General features: G+C 39.9%; 1 protein-coding gene across 2 annotated transcripts in view; it reads left to right on the top strand.

The window, feature by feature from the left end:
* Positions 1-25,372, top strand: part of ZYG11B (zyg-11 family member B, cell cycle regulator) — a 64,119-nt gene that overhangs the window by 23,105 nt on the left and 15,642 nt on the right. For both annotated transcript variants that reach the window (XM_055137527.1, XM_055137528.1), the window contains exons 3-10: positions 3,113-3,867; positions 7,555-7,695; positions 8,216-8,392; positions 12,006-12,070; positions 21,626-21,725; positions 21,970-22,020; positions 22,841-23,002; positions 23,101-23,148. In XM_055137527.1, the coding sequence (XP_054993502.1) occupies positions 3,113-3,867; positions 7,555-7,695; positions 8,216-8,392; positions 12,006-12,070; positions 21,626-21,725; positions 21,970-22,020; positions 22,841-23,002; positions 23,101-23,148 (1,499 nt within the window). The remainder of the gene's footprint in view (positions 1-3,112; positions 3,868-7,554; positions 7,696-8,215; positions 8,393-12,005; positions 12,071-21,625; positions 21,726-21,969; positions 22,021-22,840; positions 23,003-23,100; positions 23,149-25,372) is intronic.

Raw genomic sequence — 25,372 nt, 5'->3', positions numbered from 1 at the left:
GTTTCATATCTGAAATTTTACTTTCATGTATAAAAGAATTTTGTAACTTTTTTTTTAATTGCACAAAATGTAATGCCCTTTTATATTTAAGGTTTACATATATAGTCTTACAAGAAGGACATCTGATTTGGTCACAGCTAGGAAATCATATAAAAATGGACCATAATAGTAACTAATATTTATTTTTGTTATGTGGCAGGAATTTTTGTTTTCTTTCAATTTCATTGAAAGTCCTCAAAAGATAACTATTATTATTCTATTTATATAGTGATAAGGAACAGATTCAGAGAAGTAACTTGTTTCTTAAGGATTATATAGGTAATAAATGGTGGAGCCTGTTTAAGTGCAAGTTGCCTGATTAGTGTCCTTCCTTCCTTCCTTCCTTCCTTCCTTCCTTCCTTCCTTCCTTCCTTCCTTCCTTCCTTCCTTCCTTCTTCCCACCCTCCCTCCCTCTCTCCTTCCTTCCTTACCTCCCTCTTTTCCTCCCCCTCCTTTCTTTCCTTCCCTCTCTTCTCTCCCTCCCTGTCCCTCCTTCCTTCCCTCCTTTCCTTCTTTCTTTCCTTCCCTCCCTCCCACCCTTTTTGCCCTCCTCCCTCCCACATCGGTCAATGCTCAAGGGTGACTCCTGGTTCTGCACTCAGGAATTACTCCTGGCAGGTTCGGGGAACCATATGGGATGCCAGGGATTGAATCCGCATTAGCTGTGTGTAAGGCAGGAGCCTTACCTTCTGTACTATCTCTCCAGCCCCGTGATCTCTCTTCTGTGCCAGATAGCCTCTCTTTTCCTAGAGGCCAGATAATAATGTATATTTTTGTTTTGTTTTTACATACATATATTTTGTTTTCTATTTCTATATTAAGTTACACATAAAAATAAGTAGTATGTAAATAAGTATGTAATTTTTCTTTACCAGGGATGTGACTTAAGTAATGGGCACTTTGCTTGTGTTTAACCCCGATACCACACCCAAAAATTCACATCAGTTTTTCTAACATATGACATTTTCATATGTATGTGAAGCACAAATGTAGATAATGCATTTTAAGGAAGGGTTATAGAAACTGACTATAATTGAGGTATGTTAGAATCATTTAGGAAAGATGAGAACATCTACACTGATTCTCATCGAGTTGCTCAAATTAAAAATCTCTTTGTTAAAGTTGTTAAAGTTAAATGGTCCAGAGAGATAGTATAGGAGCTACTTGTTATACTTGTTATATGTTGGTTCATGTGGTAGGACAGGGAATCAAAATCATGGTCTCACACTTGCAAGACAGGTGAATTAGCCACTGAGAGATCTCCCAGTCTCTAACATCTTTATTATGAGTTACTGAGGTGCCAGTTTGAGGTCTTGCCTTAGTTTTAGGATGTTTACATATGTTATCTCAATTGTTTATTTACTCCAGACTTAGGCTTAGGCTACCTTTTACTAGCATGGCTGTTAATTCTTTCACAGTAAATGTTCTTTAGTTGATATGTGATATTGTTGGAATAGATGAGGTTCTGAAGCACCTAGCACTAGTATTTACTAGGTGAATTGTTAAACACAATGTCTACATTATTTGCATTAATCTGATAAAGAGAAGATATAAACTCTTGATTCTTCTAATTAGATTTCAGATTTAGCTAGTAGTTTAATAATGAATTACATCTCTTATGCAAGGACTTAATGGCTCCAGGGTGAAATATAACAATCTTCACACATTTCCCTCTAAGGAAACTTTATTGGACCATTTTTAGCGGATTATTCATAACAAGCAATACAAAATTAATGGTTTTGGTTCTGCTTTGGGAGGCACATTTTGGGATTTGGTTGGAAACATTTGCAATGTGGTGGGAAGGTGCAATGGTGGTAGGATTGGTGTTTGAATATTAAATGTAATGAATTATTGTGAACAACTTTAAAAATAAAATAAAATTTTAAAAATAATGAATTACAGACACATATGTATAGATATATATGTGTTCATATGCTTCTGTGTGTAATAAAATGTTATAATTACTCAGAGGCGTGGCTCAGGAATAGGGGGTCCTACCTTACATTCGTGAGTTTCAAGAATTAGATCCCTGTTACCACAAGTATGACCTTCCCACGTGCACCTCGAGCACTGCACCCAAATGTATATGAGGTTGAGCATCTCAGCACAACCAATTTGGGGCTTCCAGAATATTGGAAATTCCAACAATCGAAAATAGAAGGGAAGAAGGAGATATACCCTGCTTACAAATTAGCACCGCCAAACCCGGTAGCATAACACAAGGTTTGTACCTCACTGAGGGTTCATAAACCCTCCACGTTCCTGGAGGGTCTTCTCCAGGGTTGCACAGGATCTCGACTGAGGAGACTTCTCTCTCATAAAGCTGCACTGCTTAGAGCTTGAAGACTCTTCTTCTGTGGTAGTGGGAGAAGAGAGCATGGGAAGTCATGCACTGTTTCTCAGATGTTTCTGTTTTCTAGAATTAGACTCTTGGATCTATTTAATCCCAAACTCTTGGATTGGGAAATGTAACTGTGTGTCCCAGAAGTCAAGGAGACCAGATGTTTGTAAATATCAGTAATGTCTGCTGCAGTTTTGATTTTTCCACTTGCTAGCACTGATTTTGGAAAGCTATTTTTCTGAATCCCAGTTCACTTAGTTGTAGATAATATTCTTACCTCACTAACTTTTAGTGTATAGTAAAAGAAATCTGTTTATCTTTGTTTCTGCTTGCTTGACCAGTGGTGTTCTTTCCTTAAAGATGCCTTTTTCTCCAATGTAATGGAGAGTTCTGCATCCCTCTATGTGGATTCAGATCTGACTCAGGTTTTTGTTTTGTTTTTGTTTTGGGGCAACATCCACCAGTGTTCAGGGCTGACTCGTGGCTCTGCATTCAGTAATCACGTCTGGTGGGCTCAGGGGACCATATGCCAGGGATAGAACTCAGATCGGATGCACTCAAGGCAAATGCCTTACCTGTGGTACTATTTCTCCAGCCCCTGATATCAAGGTCATTAAACCATTTTGAATCTATTGAGATTTATTTTTAAATTTGAATGTGATGGACTTTTTTTTAAATTATTCTTTCACTTCTTTTGAACTTAAAGCACTGCTTGTTTTTTTTTCCCCCCAGGTCTGCTGAATGATGGAACTGTAGGTATTTTTAGGGGCAACCAGATGCGCTTAAAGCGAGCTTGCATTCGCAAAGCCAAGATCTCTGCTGTTGCTTTCCGGAAAGCCTTCTGCCATCACAAGTTAGTAGAACTTGATGCCACAGGTGTGAATGCTGACATCACGATTACAGACATCATTAGTGGGCTTGGCAGTAACAAATGGATCCAACAAAATCTCCAGTGCTTAGTGCTGAACTCATTAACTCTCTCTCTTGAAGATCCTTATGAGCGGTGCTTCAGTCGGCTCTCTGGCCTTCGAGCATTAAGCATCACCAATGTTCTCTTTTACAATGAAGACCTGGCTGAAGTTGCCTCGTTGCCAAGATTAGAGAGCCTGGATATTTCTAACACCTCAGTCACAGACATCACTGCTCTGCTGGCATGTAAAGATCGACTCAAGTCCCTAACCATGCACCACTTGAAATGTTTAAAAATGACAACTACCCAGATACTGGATGTTGTTCGGGAACTCAGACATCTGAATCATCTTGATATTTCGGATGATAAACAGTTTACATCGGACATAGCTCTTCGCTTACTAGAACAAAAGGACATCCTACCCAACCTTGTCTCCCTGGATGTTTCTGGGAGAAAGCATGTGACAGATAAAGCTGTTGAAGCCTTTATACAACAGCGCCCCAGCATGCAGTTTGTTGGTTTGCTGGCCACTGATGCTGGTTACTCTGAGTTTCTCACAGGCGAAGGACTTTTAAAGGTTAGATTTTTAAAATATTATATTTTATCACGCTGACCAATATCTTGGGTATATAAGACTCCATTAAGATAAATGCCTAATAATATATAGGGCATTTTCAAGATATAGAACCTGTTTAGTGGAAAAATCTTGCTTTTAGAGTCCTAATTAAAATCTCTACATGCTTTGTGAGCCAGCCCAAGTATGATATAACTTTGTTTCCATTTCTTTATTAAGCATTTTATTCCTACCTTGCAAAATTCTCATAGTGATTAATAATGATATTTAATTATGTTATTAAATGACATAATATTTAATTATATGCCATGCATTTCATGTAATAAGCCCTGGATCGATACTAATTTTATTCTGTTTATTTGTTTGATTTTGGTTTTGGGCTACACCTGGGAATGCTCAGGGCTTACAGCTGACATGCTCAGAGGTCACTCATGGTGATGCTAAAAGGATCATCGTAGTACTGGGGATAAAACTAGGGTTGACACCTGCCAGGCAAGCACCTCGCCTCCCCCCCCTTACTTACTCTTTGGCTCCTCATTATGATAATGCTTAGGTATTTTATTTATTTCTTGTTTATTATGCCACACCTGGCAGTGCTCAGGGATTACTCTTGGCTCTGTACTCAGGAATCACTCCTGGTGGTGCTCATATCAGATGCCTGGGGGCCATATCAGATGCCTGGAATGGAACCATAGTCGGCCACATGTCTGGCAAGTGCCCTATCTGCTGTACTATCACTCCCTGTTTAGATATTTCAAACCATTTATTTATTTATTAAAAACAAAAAAGCCACCATTTTTTGTTTTGGAGCCACACCTAGCAGATGTGGAGTAAAAGCCTGGAAAACAGACTAGAAAAATGAAGGGACAACCAGGCTTCTATCAGTCTAATAAGAGGTCAGGATAAAGAAGGTAATAAGAGATAGTGATGCACTTTATATATTGATTAAAGGAATAAATACATCGAGAGGGGCTGGAGCGATAGCTCAGTGGGTAGGGCATTTGCCTTGCTCGAGGCCGGCTGGGGTTCAATTCCTCCCTCTCGAGAGCCCAGCAAGCTACCGAGAGTATCCCACATGCACACCATGGCGTATTCTATATACCAAAAACAGTAACAACAAGTTTCACAATGGAGATGTTACTGATGCCCGCTCAAGCAAATCCATGAGCAATGGAATGACAGTGATACAGTGATACAATACATCAAGAGGGTTTAACTCATAAATACATAAGGCATGCACCCCCTGTTCCCTGAGCTAGCTTCCTTGCTCCCAATTTCACCACTGTTATTCACTGAAATATTTCACTGTAAGATTATTGCAGACTTTGATGTCGTTTGGGGGGAGGGGCAATGAGATGTAACCATTATTGAGTCTTAATTGTGCCTGTATTACTGAAACAAAAGCAGATACAATAACTATGCAGTGAAATACAGTAATATCCAAGATAACACTAACAAAACACCAAATAAACAAAAAAAAGGGGAGAAGAACTGGACAACCACCTTCTCTAAGAAGACATACAGATGGTTAACAGGTATATGAAAAAGTGTTCGTTATCACAAAATATAAGGGAAATGTTAAACAAAAGGAGGTGTCAGCTGACACTAGTGAGAATGACCTATATCAAAAGATCCAGAAAAAAAGGACCAGAGAGATAGTACAATAGCCAAGATCTAAAATAACCCATATGCCTTCAGACAGGCAAGTGGATAAAGATGTGATATATATATATGTATATATATATGAATTCTACTCAGCTATAAGAAAGGTGAAACCTTGTGTACAACTTGTATGTACTTGAGGGTGTCATGTAAAGGAAAATAAATCAAAAGAAGGACAAATACTGCATATTATCCCCAGTTAACTACCAGGTGTTGCCTCAATCTTCCCCAAACTGCCAGACCAAGCACTGAAAGTATTAGGCCTGCACACTGGATCAGGTATATCTAGTTAAAAAACATATAGCAGGGGACAGAGTGAAAGCTCCATGGGCCTGAGCAAATGCTTTTTTCATTATATATTAAGCTTTTTAAAATCAGTAGATAATATCTAGTTGTTTTTCTGTGGTCTTAACAGTTAATGACTAAATATTCAGGTTGAATCATTGGGGATTTCAGTGGTAATCTTTCTAATTTATTTTTTATTACAGTTCTTTCATAAGAAAGATATGAGATCTTTAATGATACATGAGTAACAGTTTAACATAAATACACTAATTGGGGTTAATAAATTCCTAAATAGACTTAGGTTTGAACAGAAACTCTGTGTAGAATGAGAACTTGGTACATCTTGGTAATTAATATATTAATTAATTAATATATTTGGATATTAAAATGATGCCCACTACTGGGATATAGCGGGAACTGGAGCAGTCTAGTACAGTGATTATGATACCATCTATGAAGGAGGTTTTTTTTTTTGTTTTGGGGTTACACCCAGTGGTGCTCAGGGCTTACTCCTGACTGCACTCAAAGATCACTCCTGATAGTTTCAGAACAATAAGGGCTGCCAGGGATTGAATCCAGGTCGGCCACATGCAAACCAAGCATCCTACCCACTGTACTATTGCTCCAGCCCCTGAAGGAGATGGCACCTGATTGGTGGATCCAGTTAGACAGCTCTAAAAGGTCTTTTAACTTGAGTTGGGAATGGGAGAATGACAATTAGTCAAAGATAGAGGAAGATTTGAGTTAGAGAGGAAATGATAATATATTATGACCCTTTGTTGGGGAAAGTTTTAGTTTCTTGGAAGATAAGAAAAAAAAGCCAGTGTAGCTGTAACCTTGTGATTTAGAGGGAGTTATCTTGAGAGGCATATAGGGGAACTGGAATGACTGTACAGGGGGTAAAATGTTTGCCTTGCATCCTATCAACCTATATGATGTTTGAATCCCCAACATCATATAGTCCTGTGAGCACTGCTGGGTATAACCAGCCACCACCCTCTTCAGAGAAACAGGTATATAGGAGGGACTGGGGAAGTCATTCAGGGATTAGAGTGTAAACCTTTCACGTACCTAATCTGGCTTCAATCCCTAGTACCTCGTGACCATCTGAGTATCACTGGGTAACCTTAGCATTGACCTACCTGCTCAGCTGGCTGAATATTACCTGGAGTAGGAGTGGGCCTGGGTCCCTAAAGTACATCTTTAGAGGCTTTCCCCAAAAAAGGGAAATAAAAGCCTGATCATATTGTAGGAACCTTATAGATAGTGTTATGTATCTTGAGATTCATTGTAGATGCAGTCTAGAGAGTTTCACCCACAGGTTTATAGTAGGTTCTGAGCCTATATAGCAAACACCTTCTTAGTCTATGTGTACTTTATTTGGACAGTCTGGAAGGGTTGGAAATTATTCCCATCTGTTTCAAGTCTTTTATTTATTTATTTATTTATTTATTTATTTATTTATTTATTTATGTTTTTAGGTGGCATCTGGCAATGCTCTGGGGTTACTCTTGGCTCTGCATTTAGGAATTACTCCTGGTAGTGCTCAGGGGACCATATGAGTCATCAGGGATTGAACCCAGGTTGGCTGCATGCAAGGCAAACAGCCACTATAATATCACTCTGGCTCTGTTTCATGTCTTTAAGTGTATCCAAGATGCTAACTATACAAAGGATCTTTACATAAAATTTGAGGTTTGAAAAGATTCTGAAAAGTAATCTTCTGGTTATATGTGTTCAAAGGTGTCTGGAGAAGCCAATGAAATTCAAATTGCAGAAGCACTGAAGCGGTACAGTGAACGGGCATTCTTTGTTCGGGAAGCTCTTTTCCACCTTTTTAGCCTGACTCATGTAATGGAAAAAACAAAACCAGAAATTTTAAAGGTAAGAGTAAGAAATTTCATGTGAAAAACTTCAGATTATATCCCCAGATGATTTAAAAAAAAATTGGTTAAAGATCACATTAGTCTTTGATTTTTATTTGTAACAGGATTGATGATATGTGATTTCAATTATAGCTATAGTGAGAGAAGGCAGTTTCATAATATTCCTAAAGTTTTATAGTAGTATCATTATAAAATATTAGAAAGTCTCTCAATATATATTTAACTATCTGAAAAGTGACAATCATGATTGTAATGTTTTATCACCTGCTGTAATAGAAAATTATTGGAATTCACTAAGGACCTTTTCATGCCACTTATGAGTAGGAGATAGGGTTGTAGTTCAGTGATAGTATGCTTTGCTTGTATGAGACTCAGGGTTTAATTTCAACAACTAAAATTCCAAACCAAAAACAACTTAAAAAGCAAAGTGTTGTGGATCAACAAAGAGGTATTGCTATATAAAGAGTCCTTGTATTTACAATGCTAATTAAGAGAACTGCTTTTGTTTTCTTTTCCAGCTTGTAGTTACTGGGATGAGAAATCATCCTATGAACTTGCCGGTGCAATTGGCTGCAAGTGCTTGTGTGTTTAACTTAACCAAACAGGATCTTGCTGCAGGAATGCCTGTCAGACTCCTAGCTGATGTGACCCATTTACTGCTCAAAGCCATGGAACATTTCCCCAACCATCAGCAGGTAAGTACGTAGGAAGCCCTTTACAAACTGTGGACAGAGAGACAGTACAGAGGGTGTACACTTGGCCTATTTATGATTAATCCTAGTTTGATTGCAGGCACTGCATATGGTCACACCACAAGGAGTGACCTCTGAGCACAGAGCCAGGAGTAAGCCCTGAGCATCACTGATTTTGGCACAAAACAAACAAAAAGAAAGAATTATTAAAAAAATATCCAAAATAATTTTTTTCAGTGTTTCTTACCTTTTGCTTTTTTCCATACAATTTCATTTAATGTACCAATTCTGAAAATTCAAATACTTTTGTGAACTAGAAAGTAATTTTGTAATATGACTGAGTATAGGATGATAGAGAAATGAAAACATGGAGTACATTTCCTGCCTAAAAGTATTTAAATCTGGGGCCAGAGAGGTAGTACAGTGGATTGGGCACTTGCCTTTCATGCGTTAACCTGAGTTCAATCCCTAGCACTGCGTGAGCCCCACCAGAAGTAATCATTGAGCACAGAGCCAGGAATTAGCCCTGGCACCATTTAGTGTGATCCTAAAACTAGGAAAAAAGTATTTAAATCCAAATGTTGGGGGAGATAGTACAAGCCATATAAAACTCACCTTTATCGGGGCTGGAGTGATAGCAGAGCGGGTAGAGCGTTTGTTTGCCTTGTACGTGGCCAACCCGGGTTTGATTCCCAGCATCCCATATGGTCCCTTGAGCACTTCCAGGAATGGTTCCTGAGTGCAGAGGCAGGAGTAACCCCTATGCATCGCCAGGTGTGACCCAAAAATTAAAAAAAAAAAACAAAAAACTCACCTTTATCTAAATCTTGAGACTGTTGTGGTTTCAGCAAACAAGGCACTATTGAGTATTGGAAATGAGTAAGACGACATTTTTTTTTTTCTTTTTGGGTCACACCTGGCGGTGCACAGGGGTTACTCCTGGCTCATTCACTCAGGAATTACCCCTGGCGGTGCTCGGAGGACCATCTGGAATGCTGGGAATCGAACCCGGGTCGGTCGTGTGCAAGGCAAATGCCCTACCCGCCTGTGCGATTGCTCCAGCCCAACATGAATTTTTTGTTTCTAGTAATGTGGTAGATAATACCACAAAATCTGTCCTTAGGATGAAAATTAAATATGTGCTTGAATAATTTTTCTTAACATTTATTCCCTTTTGATTTGGGAGCCACATCCAGTGGTGCTCGGGGGCTACTCCCAGGTTCATTTTTGGAAGTCGCAACCCAGCAGTGCTTAGGTTACTATGTGGTAACAGGGATCAAATCAGGGCTTCCTTGCTGCAAAGCATGCACTCAGCTCATTGATCTATCTCTGTGTCCTCTGTTTTCTTAACTTTCAAAATTTAGTAATGAGTTTATAAATAAGTAGAAAGTATTCAAAGGTCCAAATTAAGTAAAAATGAAAATCTAGACTAGAGAGTGGAGTGTGAGAGTCCCCCTCCCTCAGTGAGAGAAACTGCCAGATTAGATTAACATTAGGCTTTTGTTTTCATGGTGTATACTGAAGAAAAGCATGACCCGCTCAAGTGATTTCTAATAGAAACCCTTTTGCATAAAGCTATCATTCCTTCTTCCAAATGGAATGCGTCCTTAGACCAAGAAAACTATAGGTGAACCTATAAGGAAACTGTATGTTATTGAAACATCCAGAGAACAAACTCATATAAAGCAGAAGGAAGAAAATAGTAAAGAGAAAGTGAAAACTAATGCAATAGAAATACAGTAGAAGCTGGGGAGATAGCTCTATGGGCTGGTGTGCCTATTTGTATGCAGGAGTCCTGGGCTTGATTCCCAGTACTGCATTATCCCTGAACACTGGCAGGACCACCCCCAGTTATGACTAGTCCCTGAACGCCGTGTGCCTCCTGCAAATAAAAAAAGAGAGAAAGAGAGAAATGTAGTAGTAAAAATATATATCTTGGATTAGAATGGATGAAAAAAGCTGAATTGGTACTTTGAATATATTAATTTACTGAAAATTATTGATAATACTGTTCAAAGAAAAGATAGTATAGAGGGGAGGGTCCCCCTAGTTGCCAGGAGTGATCCCTGAGTACAAAGCCAGGAATAAGCCTGGGCATTGCTGGGTGTGGCCCAAAAACAAATATAAAAACAAAACATTTTAAAATGACTCAAGGACTGGAAAGATAGTATATGAGATATGGCCTTGCTTGCATGCAGCTGACCCAGGTGTGAATCCCTGGCATCACAAATAGACTCCTGAGCACTGCCAGGGGTCACTCAAGCAGAGAGACAGGAATAGAACCTTAGAACCACCAGGTATGGCCCTCTTCCTCCAAAAGACTCAAAAAAAGAAGCCTAAAGATTACTTAATAGGCTGAGCATGCAAGAGGTATGTTCAATCCCTGGCACTGTATGGTCCCCTGGCTACCGATAGGAGTGACCTAAGCACAGAACTAGGATTAGTCCCCAGTACTGCCAAGTATGGCCCAGTCCCTCCAGTTCCTCTGAAAGACTCATTAGTAGGAAAGTTGCCTGTTCTGTAAGGTATTATATAGGTCCCCTCTGCTGTTAGAACTAAATGCCATTAAAAACTACAGTTTTAGGGGCCAGAGCGATAGCACAGCGAGTAGGGCATTTGCGTTGCACGCGGCCGACCCGGGTTCGATCCCCGGCATCCCATATGGTCCCCCAAGCACTGCCAGGAGTAATTCCTGAGTGCAAAGCCAGGAGTAATCCCTGAGCATCGCTGGGTGTGACCCAAAAAGAAAAAAAAAACTACAGTTTTATTAATTTTGCCATTTGGATTGGTATGTACACAAAGGTACAAGGCAGTACTGCAAAACTGAGGTGACTTTGAATACCATTTGAAAAACAAATAGAATTTCGCATGCAGAAAAGAAGCAGAAAAACTGTAGGCTTTTGTGTGAACATGTAAAGCATTCAGTTGCTTGTGTCTGGAAGGATGAGTCAAAATCCACACTGGGTTTATCAAAGTAGGATGGTTTAAGTGCCTTGATACCATGTCACCAGGCAATACTTTCAGCAATTGCTTCTTCAGAAAACTCAAATGGCTGCCGGAGTGGCGGGAGAATTAACCTTATTTAGTATCTAGTTTCTCATCAAGGGAAAAAGACAAAATATACCTGCATATGCATGGTATATTCACATGAGTCTAGTGAAAATCAGTCTTTAAACTGTTTCAACAGTAGGTGCATAAAATTAATGTAAAAAAATTGTTATTTTCTCAAGTCCTTCCTTCCTTCCTTCCTTCCTCCCTTCCTCCCTCCCTCCCTTCCTCCCTCCCTCCCTCCCTCCCTCCCTCCCCTTCCTTCCTTCCTTCCTTCCTTCTTTCTCTTCATTTTCTCTCTTTTCTTCCCACCTTTGGTTAAAAACAACACAGTAGGCCAGAAAGTACTTCAGGAGTACTTGAATATCAAGTATTTGCCCTGTCATGTAACTGGCCCCAGGTTTAATCCCTGGCACAACATGTAGTCTTTCAGCATTGCCAGAGACCACCTATGCACAGAGCCAGGAGTAAACCCTGAACACTGCTGGGTATGGTCTCAAAGCAAAGAGTAGCAGCAAAGCAATATGTATGTCATTTAGGTCTCTTTTTTCTCCCTTTGATTTTTCAGTTACAGAAGAATTGCCTTCTTTCACTTTGCAGCGACCGGATTCTTCAAGATGTTCCATTTAACAGGCAAGTAATTGCCTTACACTTGAAAATGGGGAAGTGAAATTTTAGAAATCTGTCTGGACCATTTTTTACCAGTTAGGATATCCCTGAGGTATAATTAAATGAATGGGGCTGTACCTTCTAGAACATAGAATTTGCTTTCTCTAATTTAGTACCTTGACACTCATAGCTGTTTGGTTCCTGTTTTCATAGCCATTTGCTTAAGAATTTATATGGAGTGAACTGGGGACGTGTCAGTGCTAGAGCATTTGCCTTGAATATGTGAAACCCTGGGTTCCATCTCTGGCACTACTTGATCCACCATGCACCAAACTAGGAGTAAAACCCAAGCACTACTGATTTTGACTGAAAACCAAAGGGGGGAAAAATCAGAAGACAAAAATAATTTAATAGGCTTATAGTTTTCTGAATATCCATAGAATACTGTGAACTGGAGCGATAGCACAGCGGTTGGGCTTTTGCCTTTCACGGTGGCGGACCTGAGTTCGATTCCTCCGCCCCTCTCGGAGAGCCCGGCAAGCTACTGAGAGTAATGGAGCCCACTCGAGCGGCAGAGCCTGGCAAGCTACCCGTGCGTATTGGATATGCCAAAAACAGTAATAGTAAGTCTCTCAATGAGAGACGTTACTGGTGCCCGCTCGAACAAATTGATGAGCAACGGGATAACAGTGACAGTGACTGTGAACTGAAAAATAAATGGAGACATGAAGAGATTTATGCTTTCCCATGATTTTATGATGCAAAGCTGGACTCTGGTCTTCTAGTTCTAGGTCCTAGTTATTCTGTATTATTCTTCTCATTATTGTTATTTGATATTTGATTATGGAGAAACTTTTTAAGCATAGACTAAAGGAGGCCATATGCTGAAACCCATTGACTCTAAAGTAGTCCCTTGTTTGGACCACGGGGAGTTTTAGTGCGGTGGGAGTTAGGCGGTGCTGGGGTCTGATGCAGATCTCCTGCGTCCAACCCTTTGAACCATTTATCTTGTTTTCTAAGGGATTAATATCTTATGGCTAGTGAGCCAAAACAGCTAAATAATTTTATTATTATAGCTTAAAATATAATTTTAGTTTAAAATATAATTTTAATGGTAGAACTTTAAAAAACATACTATAGGTTTTATGGAAAATATGTCTCTCAAGTAGCAGTTTTACTCTGCTTTAGTTATCTGATAGTATACTGTTATCTGGCACTGCTGGGAGTAAAGTATGCCATTTATTACTTGAAATATTTTGGGCTGGAGAGGGCTGAAGAGATAATACAGTGGGTAGGACATTTGCCTTGCATGTGATGGATCCAGATTTTATCCCCAACATCCGATATGGTTTCCCCAAACACTGCCAGGAGTAATTCCTGAGTACAGAGCCAGGACTAACCCCTGAGCATCACCAGGTGTGGCCCCAATACAAGATAAAACAAAAAAACTAATTTAGCTATATATGACTTTATAACTAGGGGCTGGAGAGAGCACGGGGGTAAGATACCTTGCATACAGTAGACCCCAGTTTGATCCATAGAACTGAGTATGGTCCCCTGAGCATCACTGGGTATGACCCAAAACTCCCTTCCCAAATAAAGAACTATATAACAATACAAAAACACATTCCATATAGATCACTAACGTTGCCTTATAAATAATTGAGCATTTATACTGATGATTGCAATGAAATTATAGGTAGGAAAGACATACTCTCTAAAATCGTACTCACTAAAGAAAATAGTACAGTACATCAGGGCTTGATAATAAATATTTTTGCCTGATGTGGCATAGGGTTAATTCTGACTTTGAACCTCAAAAACAGCTCTAGACTTATTGGGGACATAGGTCAGTGGTAGATTGCAGGCTTTGCATATATGAGGCTCTGAATTTGAGTCCAAAAAAAAAAGGCAGCTATAGACCATATTTAAATAAATGAGTGACTGTGTTCTAGTAAAATTTCAAAAACAACTGGGCCTACAGCTATATCATTGCTATAGAGAGGCTATAGTCTGTCTATCGTTGAGCCAATGAACTCTGTTAGAATTAAGCTTCTTTGTGGTTTGAGTCTGATTGGTTTGTCTCTTTGTGCTTAAGTGGATGTTTGTTTGATGGATGGATAAGTGAGTGAATGAGTATAATAGAAAAAAATATTTTTTCATAGAAGGGGTATTGACAGGGGTGGAGGGATAGTACAGCGGGAAGGGCATTTGCCTTACATGTGTCCGAACCAGGTATCCCATATGGTCCCTTCATGCACAGCCAGGAGTAATTCCTAAATGTAGAGCCAGGAATAATCCCTGAGCATTGCCAACTGTGACCCAAAATGCAAAAAAAAAAGGGGGGGTGGTATTGATGAAATGCAGTGAACTGCTAGAGAAGGAAAAGATTGCATATGATTGATGATCATTAAAGATGTTAGTGAGGATATTTAACATAATAAAGATAACTAATATATATGAAACACTTGCTATTGCCAAGCATTGTGTTAGAGTTTACATATGCTTATTCAGACCTTACATCAATTCTGTGAAATTGTTTCTCTTGTAATCTTCATTTTTCAGATGAGGAAACACACAAAAAGGTTTAGTAACTTGCTGGAGATGCTAAGATAGTAAGTAGCAGAATCTAGATTTAATTCAAGACTGACTCTTAAAATCCCTACTTTTTGCATTCATGCTGTGTTGCTTTGAAGATGAGAGATGTTGAATGAATTGTTTAATCTTTTGAGAATGGTAAAATAAAGGTACAGAAGAAGACATTAATACTACTAGTAAAAATCTTAATCAGAAGCTTGGTATGTGCCAGGTTCTTCACTAAGTTTTAAGTTTTTATGTGGTAACATTTAAACCTTGTAACAGTCTCACAGGGCCAGAGATGAAGCTCAGTGATAGAGCACCTACCTTGTATGTGAAACCCCAGTTCAATTCCTGGCTCAGTGTGGTCCTCCGGAGCAACCCGAGTATTGCTTGGTGTGACACCAAAACAACAAACAAAAAACAATTCCACACAGTTCTATTTGGAGTAATCCCTGGGCATTGTTTGGTGTGACATAAAAACAAAATCACAAAAAACGAGCTTGGGCTCTAGAGATAATACAGGAGGTAAAGCACTTACCTTGAATGCTGTTGAATGCTGGGCTCTGTGCTCCAGGTTTGAATCCTCAGCAATGCATAAGATTACTGAGCACATAGCCATGAATAGCACCTGAGAGTGGCCCCAGCAACTCCCTGATTTCTTAAAGACCTAGAATGTAATTATTTACAAATGAAATTATTTACAGATGAGAAAATGTGATTGAAAGAGCTGAAGATGTGGGATATGGTTAAGCAGTAAAATGTATGCCTTGCATACATGAGAAGTGGATTTGATCCCCAGCACTTCAAAACAAAAAAAAAGAAAGAAAATGAGATTAGGTAACTTGCCTTGATTCCAAATCTAGTAAATACTGGAGGCTGATTTGAAATTACATGATATTCTTAATGACTTCATTGCCTCACATGAGAAAAAAAAACTACATACACACACACACACACACACACACACACACCATATATATATATATACATATATTTCTGGGCCACAGCTGTGCTCAGGACTTACTCCTGGCTCTGCACTCAGATTGCTCCTGGTGGGTTTGGGGGACGATATGCAGTGCTGGGAATTAAACTTGGGTGAGCCTGTGCAAGTGCCATTCCTGCTGTACTTTCTCTCAGGCCTAAGAAAATAACTTTATGTTTATTATTAATATTTATTAAGTTAAACTAGGATTCAACCCCCCAAATTCAAAGAACTTCAGAAGCTGTTCTCTTTCCCCCACTTTACTTAAACAATGTGGTTTACGAAGTTGTTCTTGATACATTTGTGACAGAAATTCAGTATTCCAAAACCAATCCTACCACCATTGTGACCTTCCCTCCATCGTTGCCCCCATTTTCCCAACCAGCCCTCAAGCCTGTCCCCTTAAGAGGCACAAAATAATTTTATTTATTTATTTTTTTTTTACTTTTTGGGTCAGTCCCAGCGATGCCGAGGGGTTACGCCTCTGCACTCAGGAATTACTTCTGACAGTGCACTGGGGACCATATGGGATGTTGGGGATCCAACCCGAGTTGTCCACATGCAAGGCAAATACCCTACTGCTGTACTATCACTTTGGTCCCCAAAATAATTTGTTTTATCTTGCTTCTTATAACTAAATGGCTAATGGATGTATCAAAAATACTTCAGTAGGGGCCGGAGCGATAGTACAGTAGGTAGGGTGTTTGCCTTGCACACAGCCAACCTGGGTTCGATCTCCGGCATCCCATATGGTCTCCCCAGCACTACCAGGAGTAATTCCTGAGTGCACAGCCAGGAGTAACCCCTGAGCATTGCTGGGTGTGACCCAAAAAGCAAAAAAAAAAAAAAAAAAACCAACAGTAAAAGAAAATTTGTAAAAATTGTTATATATAACCATAGAGCCATTAAGTACTTGTCTGAGGGTTTACTAAACTGTTGTTGAACCTTTGTGTTAATGTTTTTGTTTATTGAGCTTAGTTGGCTTCTATGTTATTTTCCTATGTAATTGGGTGTGCTCCTACTGGGATGTCAGTATTGTAGAATTTGGGTTCCAGAATATTCAATTGGGCCAAGAGTTTACAGGGCAGCCGTTACGGGATGCGGGCATGACTTCCTGGACTTCTGGAATGACAGGTTGGGAGGAATGAGGAATTTTTGGCAGTTTGTTATCTCCGCAGAGCTTAGTCATGAGGCGGTAGAGTTGAGCTGTTGGCATGGCAGCAGCTGTGGGGTGTGAGTGTGGCAGAGTGGGGATTTGGCCTACCCCCCTCTCAAGGGTGCCCCAGAGTTTTCACCTGGGAGACCCATGAATTTCTTGCAGTTAGTTGATATCTAAGATTTAATCATGAACCTGTAAAGCTGGAATGATGGATGAGCTTACATAGAAACTGTTCTCTAAACTGCTAAATTATAGTACTTTGTAATTGTGGACATATCTGAGGACTTAACTACTAAATTATATTATTTTGTAATTGTGGACATATCAGAGGACTCACAAGCAGCTTACTGTGCAGTAAGTACAATCTATAGGATAGATTGAAGGAAAAAAATACGATTCTGAGCAACTGCTAGAGTTCTAAAATGCTCTGACGGGGCCAGAGTGATAGTTCAATCCCCAACACCCCATATTGTCCCCAAGCCTGCTGGGAATAAGCCCTGAGCACTGGTGAGTCTGACACCCAAAACAAAAATAAAATTCAGTGAATGCAGGAGTAACATATCAGAGACATACATTTATTAACAGTGTATGTCACAAACTTGTAAGTTATAAGGGAAAAGGTTTTGAAAGGACTCTCCTGTCCAAAATACCAGCAATGGTCTTGATCAGAGATAATGTCTTTGGAAATAGTTAGGAGGTGAGAGTAAATTTGAGGGAGGTTGCAGAGGAGTAACTTACATCAGAGCACTCAGCCAACAGGTATTAAGCACTATTTGTATGTGTAGCCCTGTTTGGGTGCTTGGTGTAAAGAGCTTAGCAGAACATGGTCCTCACAGGCCATGGAGGATTCAGGTGAGCCTGCAGCAAATCAGAATTCTCTGACAGACTTTCTAGGTACTTTCTAGGTAGATGAAATGAGAAGACATTGATAAATTAGGATTAATTTCTCTAAGAAATTATGAGAAGTGATTTATGGGGGAAACAATGAGATGTTTCTTTTTTTTTTTGCTTTTTTTTTTTTTTTTTTTTTTGCTTTTTGGGTCACACCTGGCGATGCACAGGGGTTACTCCTGGCTCTGCACTCAGGAATCACTCCTGGCGGTGCTCAGGGGACTATATGGGATGCAGGGAATCGAACTCAGGTCGGCCGCGTGCAAGGCAAACGCCCTACCCGCTGTGCTATTGCTCCAGCCCCTAGATACGTTTCTTGATGTCATCCTGATTTTTTTCCTTATACCCCACTCCACATTCAATCCTTTGGCAAATCTGCTTATATCTTTTTAAAATTCCCAGAGTGGGGCAAGAGAGATAGTACAGTGGGATGTGGGTATGCCAAAGGGTGTTTACCTTACAGCTAAGCCTCATTCCATCCCTATTATCCCATCTGGTCCTCTGAGCCCCACCAAAAGTGATAAGGAGTATGCCTTGAACACCACTACGTGTGGCTGCCAAACAAAAACAGTATCTATATGTAATGTGCCAAGAGGGATTGAAGTAGATCAGGTGTCAAGTTGCTTGCTTTAAATGCAGTTGACCCTGGTTCAATCCCTCACACTACATATCTCCTGAGCACTGCCAGGATTGACCCTGAACACAAAACCAAGAGTAGCCTCTCTGACTACTGTCAAGGTTAGGGTGTGGCTCCCCAGAAAAGGGCCCGGAGTTTGAGGATTTATTTTCTTTACTTGAAAATTTTAGTATAGCTGGCTTTTATAGTTGGTTTAGTTTGGGTTTGGGGGGCTACCCAACAATGCTCAGAGGTTACTCCTGGCTCTGAACTCCTTTCAGTGCTTGACGAACTATATGGATGCTGGGGATTGAACCTGCATTGGCTTGTGCAAGACAAGCACCCTGTCTGCTATACCACCTGTCCAACCCCAGTTTTATTTATTTATTTATTTATTTATTTATTTATTTATTTATTTATTGCCCGCTCTTGGTGGTGCTTGGAACTTACTCCTACCTCTACACTCAGGGATCACTCATGGAGGGGCTGGGGGGACCATATGTGGTACTGAAGATTAAACAGGTCAGCCAAGTGCAAGGCAAGTACTCTAGCTGCTGTCCCAGCTCCTTTTTAACCAGTTTTTATTTTCTTTCCTCTACATTTTACCATTTGAGTTATGCTAAAATATTTCTTTTGTGGGAGGCAGTGGCACACCCTGTAATGCTCAGGGGTTACTCCTGGCTCTGCACTCAGGATTAGTCCTGGAGGTATTCTGAAGACCATAAGGGATGCCGAGGATCAAACCTGAGTTGACCATATGCTAGGCAAACACCCTCCCACTGTACTCTTTCTCCAGCCCCAAGCCTAGACAATTTCTTTCCTGACTTGTAGTAGCCTCTAATCTCTCACCCTGCTTTGGCCCTTTCCCTTCTGAACTTTATTTTAAACACAGCAGTTAGAGTAGAACTATTAAAAACATAAGCCAAGGCCAGAGAGAGAAATCAGTGGACTCTAGCACATATTTTCCATGAAGGAAGCCTAACTTCAGTCCCCAGCAATGCATTGTACCCTGAGCATAACCAGAATTATCCCAGGCCATGCATGTTGTATCCCCCCCCAAAAAAAAAATTAAACTCTGTAAGCTATTTGATACCATGTATCACCTTAGAATTCTTCCATGACTTGCCAGCTAATTCAGAATAAGAGTTCATTCTTTTTGGGGGTGGTGGTGGGGGTGAGGGGGCAGTGCTCAGGAACTATTTTGGGCTCTGTGCTCCAGGCACCAAGTAGTTTCAGGGATTGAACCATAGTTGGCTGCATACAAGGCAAGCACCTTAATCCCTGTACCATTTCCCCATCCTCTAAAAACTCACTCTTTACTAACTCTACAAGCTAGCTCCCCTGCTCTTTATCAAAACCTCCAGGCAACTAGACGGCATCATGTTAAGTAGACAGAGGTCAAAGAGAGAAGGACAAATGCTAGATGACCTAACTTATATGTGGTATATAAAGAAACAGAAAGGGAATATATGAGGGTGGATGATGACAAATTCACAGTGTTGGATGAGGACAAATTCATGCACTCTGACAACAAATAAGATAACCAGTGGGGAGTGGGGAAAATGGGGTGACAGGATGGATTGGACAGGATAACATTATTACTACTGTAAAATTTATTTAAAAGCGAAAACCCCTGAAACATCCTCCAGACATTTTCCCACCAGTCACCACATTTCTTGTTCCTTTTGTGTGAAATGCTTTACGCCTCAGAGAGCCCTGTAGCTAACTCTTCCTCCAATGGGAAGTCCTTTCTTGGCAAACCTACATACAGTTGCAGTGTTCTCTATCTTCTCTTGCCTTGCTTCCCCCAATTCCACAGTATATGTTAGTTCCTAACCATACCATATATTTTACTTAATCTGCTTTTTAATCTGCCTTCTACTATCATAATAAGCTCTATAATAGTAGAGATTTTGGGGATTTTTTTTTAGAAAGTTGATAAAACAATTCTTTCCCAAAAATTGTGTATCTTTTTAAAACAAGTATATAAACATAAACATTTTAAATAGAAATTTAAATAATTTATGCTGATATATATTTAAATTCACAAGATTTTTTTTTCCTGTTTGCTGCACTATCTCTAACTGCAGGAACAGTGTCTGGCATAAAATATACATATAAATATATATTATATATCTGCGATATCACAGCAAGTAGGGCATTTGCCTTGCACATGACCAACCCGGGTTTGATTTCTCCATCCTCTCGGAGAGCCCGGCAAGCTACCGAGAGTATCTCACCCCGACGGCAGAGTCTGGCAAGCTACCCGTGGCATATTTGATATGTCAAAAACAGCAACAAGTCTCACAATGGAGACATTACTGGTGCCCGCTTGTGCAAATTGATGAGCAGCAGGAAGACAATGATTCAGTTATATCTATATCTATATCTATATCTATCTATATATATATATGGGACCAAAGTGATAGTACATTTTGTAGAACACTGGTTTTGCATGCGGCCAACCTGGGTTTGATACTCGGCAACTCATAGTTGCCTGAATCTTTCCAGGAATTATCTCCGAGTGCAGAGCCAGGAGTAAACCATAAGCACAGGAGGGTATAGGCTCCCCTGTAACCCAAAAAGAAAAAACAACATATGAAACATATATATATGCTGAGGGAAGTTTAGATCCTCTATTAATTAATTTTTTTTCTCTATTAATTAATTTTTTATTTACTAAGTTTAGTTCCTTTAAAAGAGATTATTATTAATCTTTGAACTACATCTTGATAAAAGTGCTTATTTTGGTTTACTGAGATAATGCTGGTAAAAATGATGAACTCTTAAAGTGTTAACACTCTGTGAATGCTTTGAACTTAAGAGAATAAACATTTTATAAAAATTAAGCATGAATATATATGAATGAATGGTTTCATTGTACTGCTAAGTACCTAGAAAATACTTAAACTTAAATATAGAAATGACTACATAAGGGGGTCAGCAATAGAGTGCTTGCCTTGCATGTGTCAAGCCCTGGGTTAGATTCCCAACACTGGGGGGTGGGGGAAAGAGGGAAAAAATCACTGCAGAATAGAAATCATTCTTGATTAAATACCAGAAGTTTGACCATATTTTCCAATCTAATTTCTTTACAAAATATTGTTAGAATTCATAATGAGGCACTGTTAGCCGTTGGAGGAAAAGTTAGCTATGTAGCTATCTGAGGGGTAAAGCATTCCACATAAAGGCACTGTTCTAAATAAAGCACTAAGTATGAGTGTTATTTTCTATCTAGGAAATTTCCCTTTTCTTGTTGTCTTTCTAATTTAAAGCATCAGTTCCCCTTTGGATCTTTGGAACTGTGTTTGGGGCTCCAGGATTAATTCACGAAACTTTCGGTGCTTACAGGTTTGAAGCAGCCAAGCTTGTCATGCAGTGGCTCTGCAACCATGAAGATCAAAACATGCAAAGGATGGCGGTTGCTATTATTTCCATCCTGGCTGCTAAGGTACCTTAACCTTTGTCAATAATCTTCCTGTAGATAGCTGTTTCTCTTGTAGTTACTGTTTACCCCCAAATCAGTTTGTTGTAAAAGTAGCAAACCTCTCAACAAGCCTGTATATTTAGGCTGCATTCTGCTTTACGGAACTTCCAGATCAGAGATTTTATTCTGACCTTGGAATTCAGTTACGTAGGGTGAAATTCACTAGTGACTACTGGGACATTTACTTTCACCTTCTGCTTGCTTACAGCTTTCTACAGAACAGACAGCACAGCTTGGTGCTGAACTCTTCATTGTCAGAGTAAGTGTGTGATTTTAATGTAAACTAGTAGTCTACTAGTTTGTAGTAGTTATATAGCATTCGTAGTAGTTAAATGTTTTCAGGCATCTTTCCCCTTTACTTTAGGGCAAACTGCCCTCTGGTCACTTACATCCCAGCTCTAGGTGCATAATTTCTTTTTTTACATTACAGCACTCCTGATCATGCTCAGGGGAAATTCCAACCTTTGTGCTTGGGGGTCACTCTTGATGGTGCCCTGGGGATCATGTGGTGATAGAGAATTAAACTTGGGCCTCCTGCATGCAGTGCGTGTATTCTGTCCATTGCACTATCTCTTCTGACCCTTGTAATAAAGATATGTTGTGACCAATTGAATAATATGGTTGACCCTGTTTTAATAATATGGCTTTTTATTTGACAGATTATTGGGCTGTAGGTATAATTAGAATAGTATAGAATATCGTATACATTGGGGATACTGAACAGAGTATTGCTCAGGAGTGACCCCTGGCAATGTATGGGGAACCATGTGTGGTACCCAGGGCTTACTCCTGGCTCTATGCTGAGGGATCATTCCTGAGAAAATGTTAGGAGCCAGATGGGTGCCAGGGACCTAACCTGGATTGACTGCATGCAAGGCAAGCTTACTATCCACTGTACTAGTTCTCCACCTCTATCCTTTTTATTTACTGAAGGTTAAGTCTAAATGAACAGGCTTTAGCACTTTAAAATGTTTATAAGAAATATTTTTAAACCATGAGAGCAATACTAGATTAGTGATTTTTGCCACTAATTATAATAGCAATTTAATCGGAAATTAATTTGGTTTTTCTTTTTTCAGCAACTTCTTCAAATAGTAAAACAAAAAACCAATCAAAATTCAGTGGACACTACTTTGAAGTTTACTTTGAGTGCACTTTGGAACCTCACAGATGAATCTCCAACTACTTGCAGACACTTTATTGAAAACCAAGGGTTAGAACTCTTCATGAGGGTTCTAGAGGTTAGAATGGGAATTTAGCATGCAGTTTTTACATTGATTGATTCGGTCACATATTATATTTAGTTCTTTCAGTAATTACAATCTTTTTTCCTTAACAGTCTTTCCCAACTGAGTCATCCATTCAACAGAAAGTCCTAGGACTTTTGGTAAGATACAAACTTTCCCTGATAAATTCTAAGCTGTAATTACTTTCTGCCTAGTTTAATAGTTGCAAAAGCTCCCCTAAAGAAGGGATGGAGAGAGGAAGGAGGGAAGTAAGGAAAAAGTGAGTTGCTACTATATTTGTAAATAATAAAACACATCCAGTCCAACTAGGTGAGAAAAAGTTTTGTAAAAACTATAATGTTGGTCTTTGAGCCACAGAGGAAGAGAGGTGTCAGTTCCTAAGAGGTTGAAAATACATAAGCAACTTTGGGGCGGGGGGGAGCTGCGCCTTAGGTCCCACCTGATTGGTGTCCAAAGCTTACTTTTGGCTTTCTGTTCAGAGACCACTCCCCAAGGGGAACCATGTTCAGTGCCAGATCAAACCTAGATAGGCCTTGGGCAAAACTATGCCTTAACCCCTATAATGTGCAAAACATATGTGATCAGTTTTTGTTGATTACTAGAATACTTGATGTTTTTGAACAATATTTTGAATGGAATAGACTTTTTGGATCAATTTCTCTTTGAGTTTATTATTTGAATATAGCCAGGTGACTGATTTTTGTGTATTGACTCTAGCCTTTATTTTAGCCTAATCTTCTTTTGCCGTGCAAAGGTTCTTTTTTTTTTTTTTTTTCAGAAAAGAACCTGCTGCTGTTTTCTTTGTTATTTAGTTTGGGGAGAAGCAAAAAGAAAAATCTTTGGTGCAGAAACATGTTCAAGTCTCTATTCTTAGAATTCACAGAAGCAGGGTATGGGGAAAAAATGGAGTTAAGGCACTTGCCTTGCATGTGGCCAATCCTGGTTAAATCCCTGGAACCAAATGGTCCTCCATGCAGAACTGGGAGTGACCCCCAAAAAAGGGCGAGAGTAGCTCCCCAGCACTGCTTAGTATGGCCAAAACAAAAGAGAATTAACAGACCCATTTGGCCATTTATTCTGTAGCACAGTAACACTGTCGTCCTGTTGTTCATCGATTTGCTCGAGCGGACACCAGTATCGTCTCCATTGTGGGATTTCTTATTACTTTTTTTGGCATATCAAATACGCCACGGGTAGCTTACCAGGCTCTGCCGTGCGGGCGGGATACTCTCAGTAGCTTGCCAGACTCTCCAAGAGGGACAGAGGAATAGAACCCAGGTCGGTCGCATGCAAGGCAAATACCCTACCTGCTGTGCTATCGCTCCAGTCCAGTATCTAAGCAGATGTCTTAGACTCTGGGGTCTTAAGTTCCCTCCAGGTGGAAGTCAGGTCTGCTTAACTGGGCTGTGATCCACCAATCCAGTCTTCTCCCTGAGCTCCTGAAAAATAGCGTTAGGGATCCTCATGGGGGTTTTGTTTGGTTCAAGCCTCTGCTCAGTTCCACTGGTGCTGTGAATCCTCTCTCACCCATCCTCCAAGGATGGTCTAGAATCAGGTTAGGTGAAAGCCAAATCTTCATGACTGGACCGTTGTTTTTCCTGGGCACTCACAGCCACCCATGTTGAGAAACCCACTACTAGATTTAATTTGATGTGTGCAACCAATGACTTCCAGATGTGTAATTCAGATCAAGGTATTTGCCCCAGAACTTCAGTTTACTACTTATCTTGAATACTCTTGAATATTCATGCAGTTGTATCACAGCTGCTGCTAATATCATAAATGTAAATGTCATTTTTTAATCTCTCCTATCTAACCTCTATCGCTTATTATTCCTTCTGCTGTCTCAGAACAGCAAAAGGGTTGGGTGTCAGAACCAAGAAATTGGACATCAGCCAAGGTTCCTTGCTTCTCCCACATGCCTTCCATCCTTTATCTTCCCATTTCTATTTTCTCTTTCTGCCCATATCTATCTATGCCCTCTGCGAAATCCCCAATATCACAAGCAAATTCCTGCCATAGTCTGTAAAGTTACCTTTGGTATGAGGCCCTCAGTTCGATTCCTAGCACCACAAAAAAAAACAAAAGCCTCTCCATTCCCTCCATGCTTGGATACTGTTCAATTTTTTTTTTTTTTTTTTTTTTTGCTTTTTGGGTCACACCCAGCGATGCTCAGGGGTTACTCCTGGCTCTGCACTCAGGAATTACTCCTGGCAGTGCTTGGGGGACCATATGGGATGCCGGGGATCGAACCTGGGTTGGCTACATGCAAGGCAAACGCCCTACCCACTGTGCTATCGCTCCGGCCCCTCAATTTTTTTTTTTTACCGTTAATGCTTCAGAGTAGTTTCTCTAAGATCTGAT

The sequence above is a fragment of the Sorex araneus genome, chromosome 5 (assembly GCF_027595985.1).
Source record: "Sorex araneus isolate mSorAra2 chromosome 5, mSorAra2.pri, whole genome shotgun sequence".
In the NCBI taxonomy this organism is placed as follows: domain Eukaryota; kingdom Metazoa; phylum Chordata; class Mammalia; order Eulipotyphla; family Soricidae; genus Sorex; species Sorex araneus.
The sequence above is the reverse complement of the archived record's forward strand: the minus strand, read 5'-3'. Positions and strand labels throughout refer to the sequence as shown.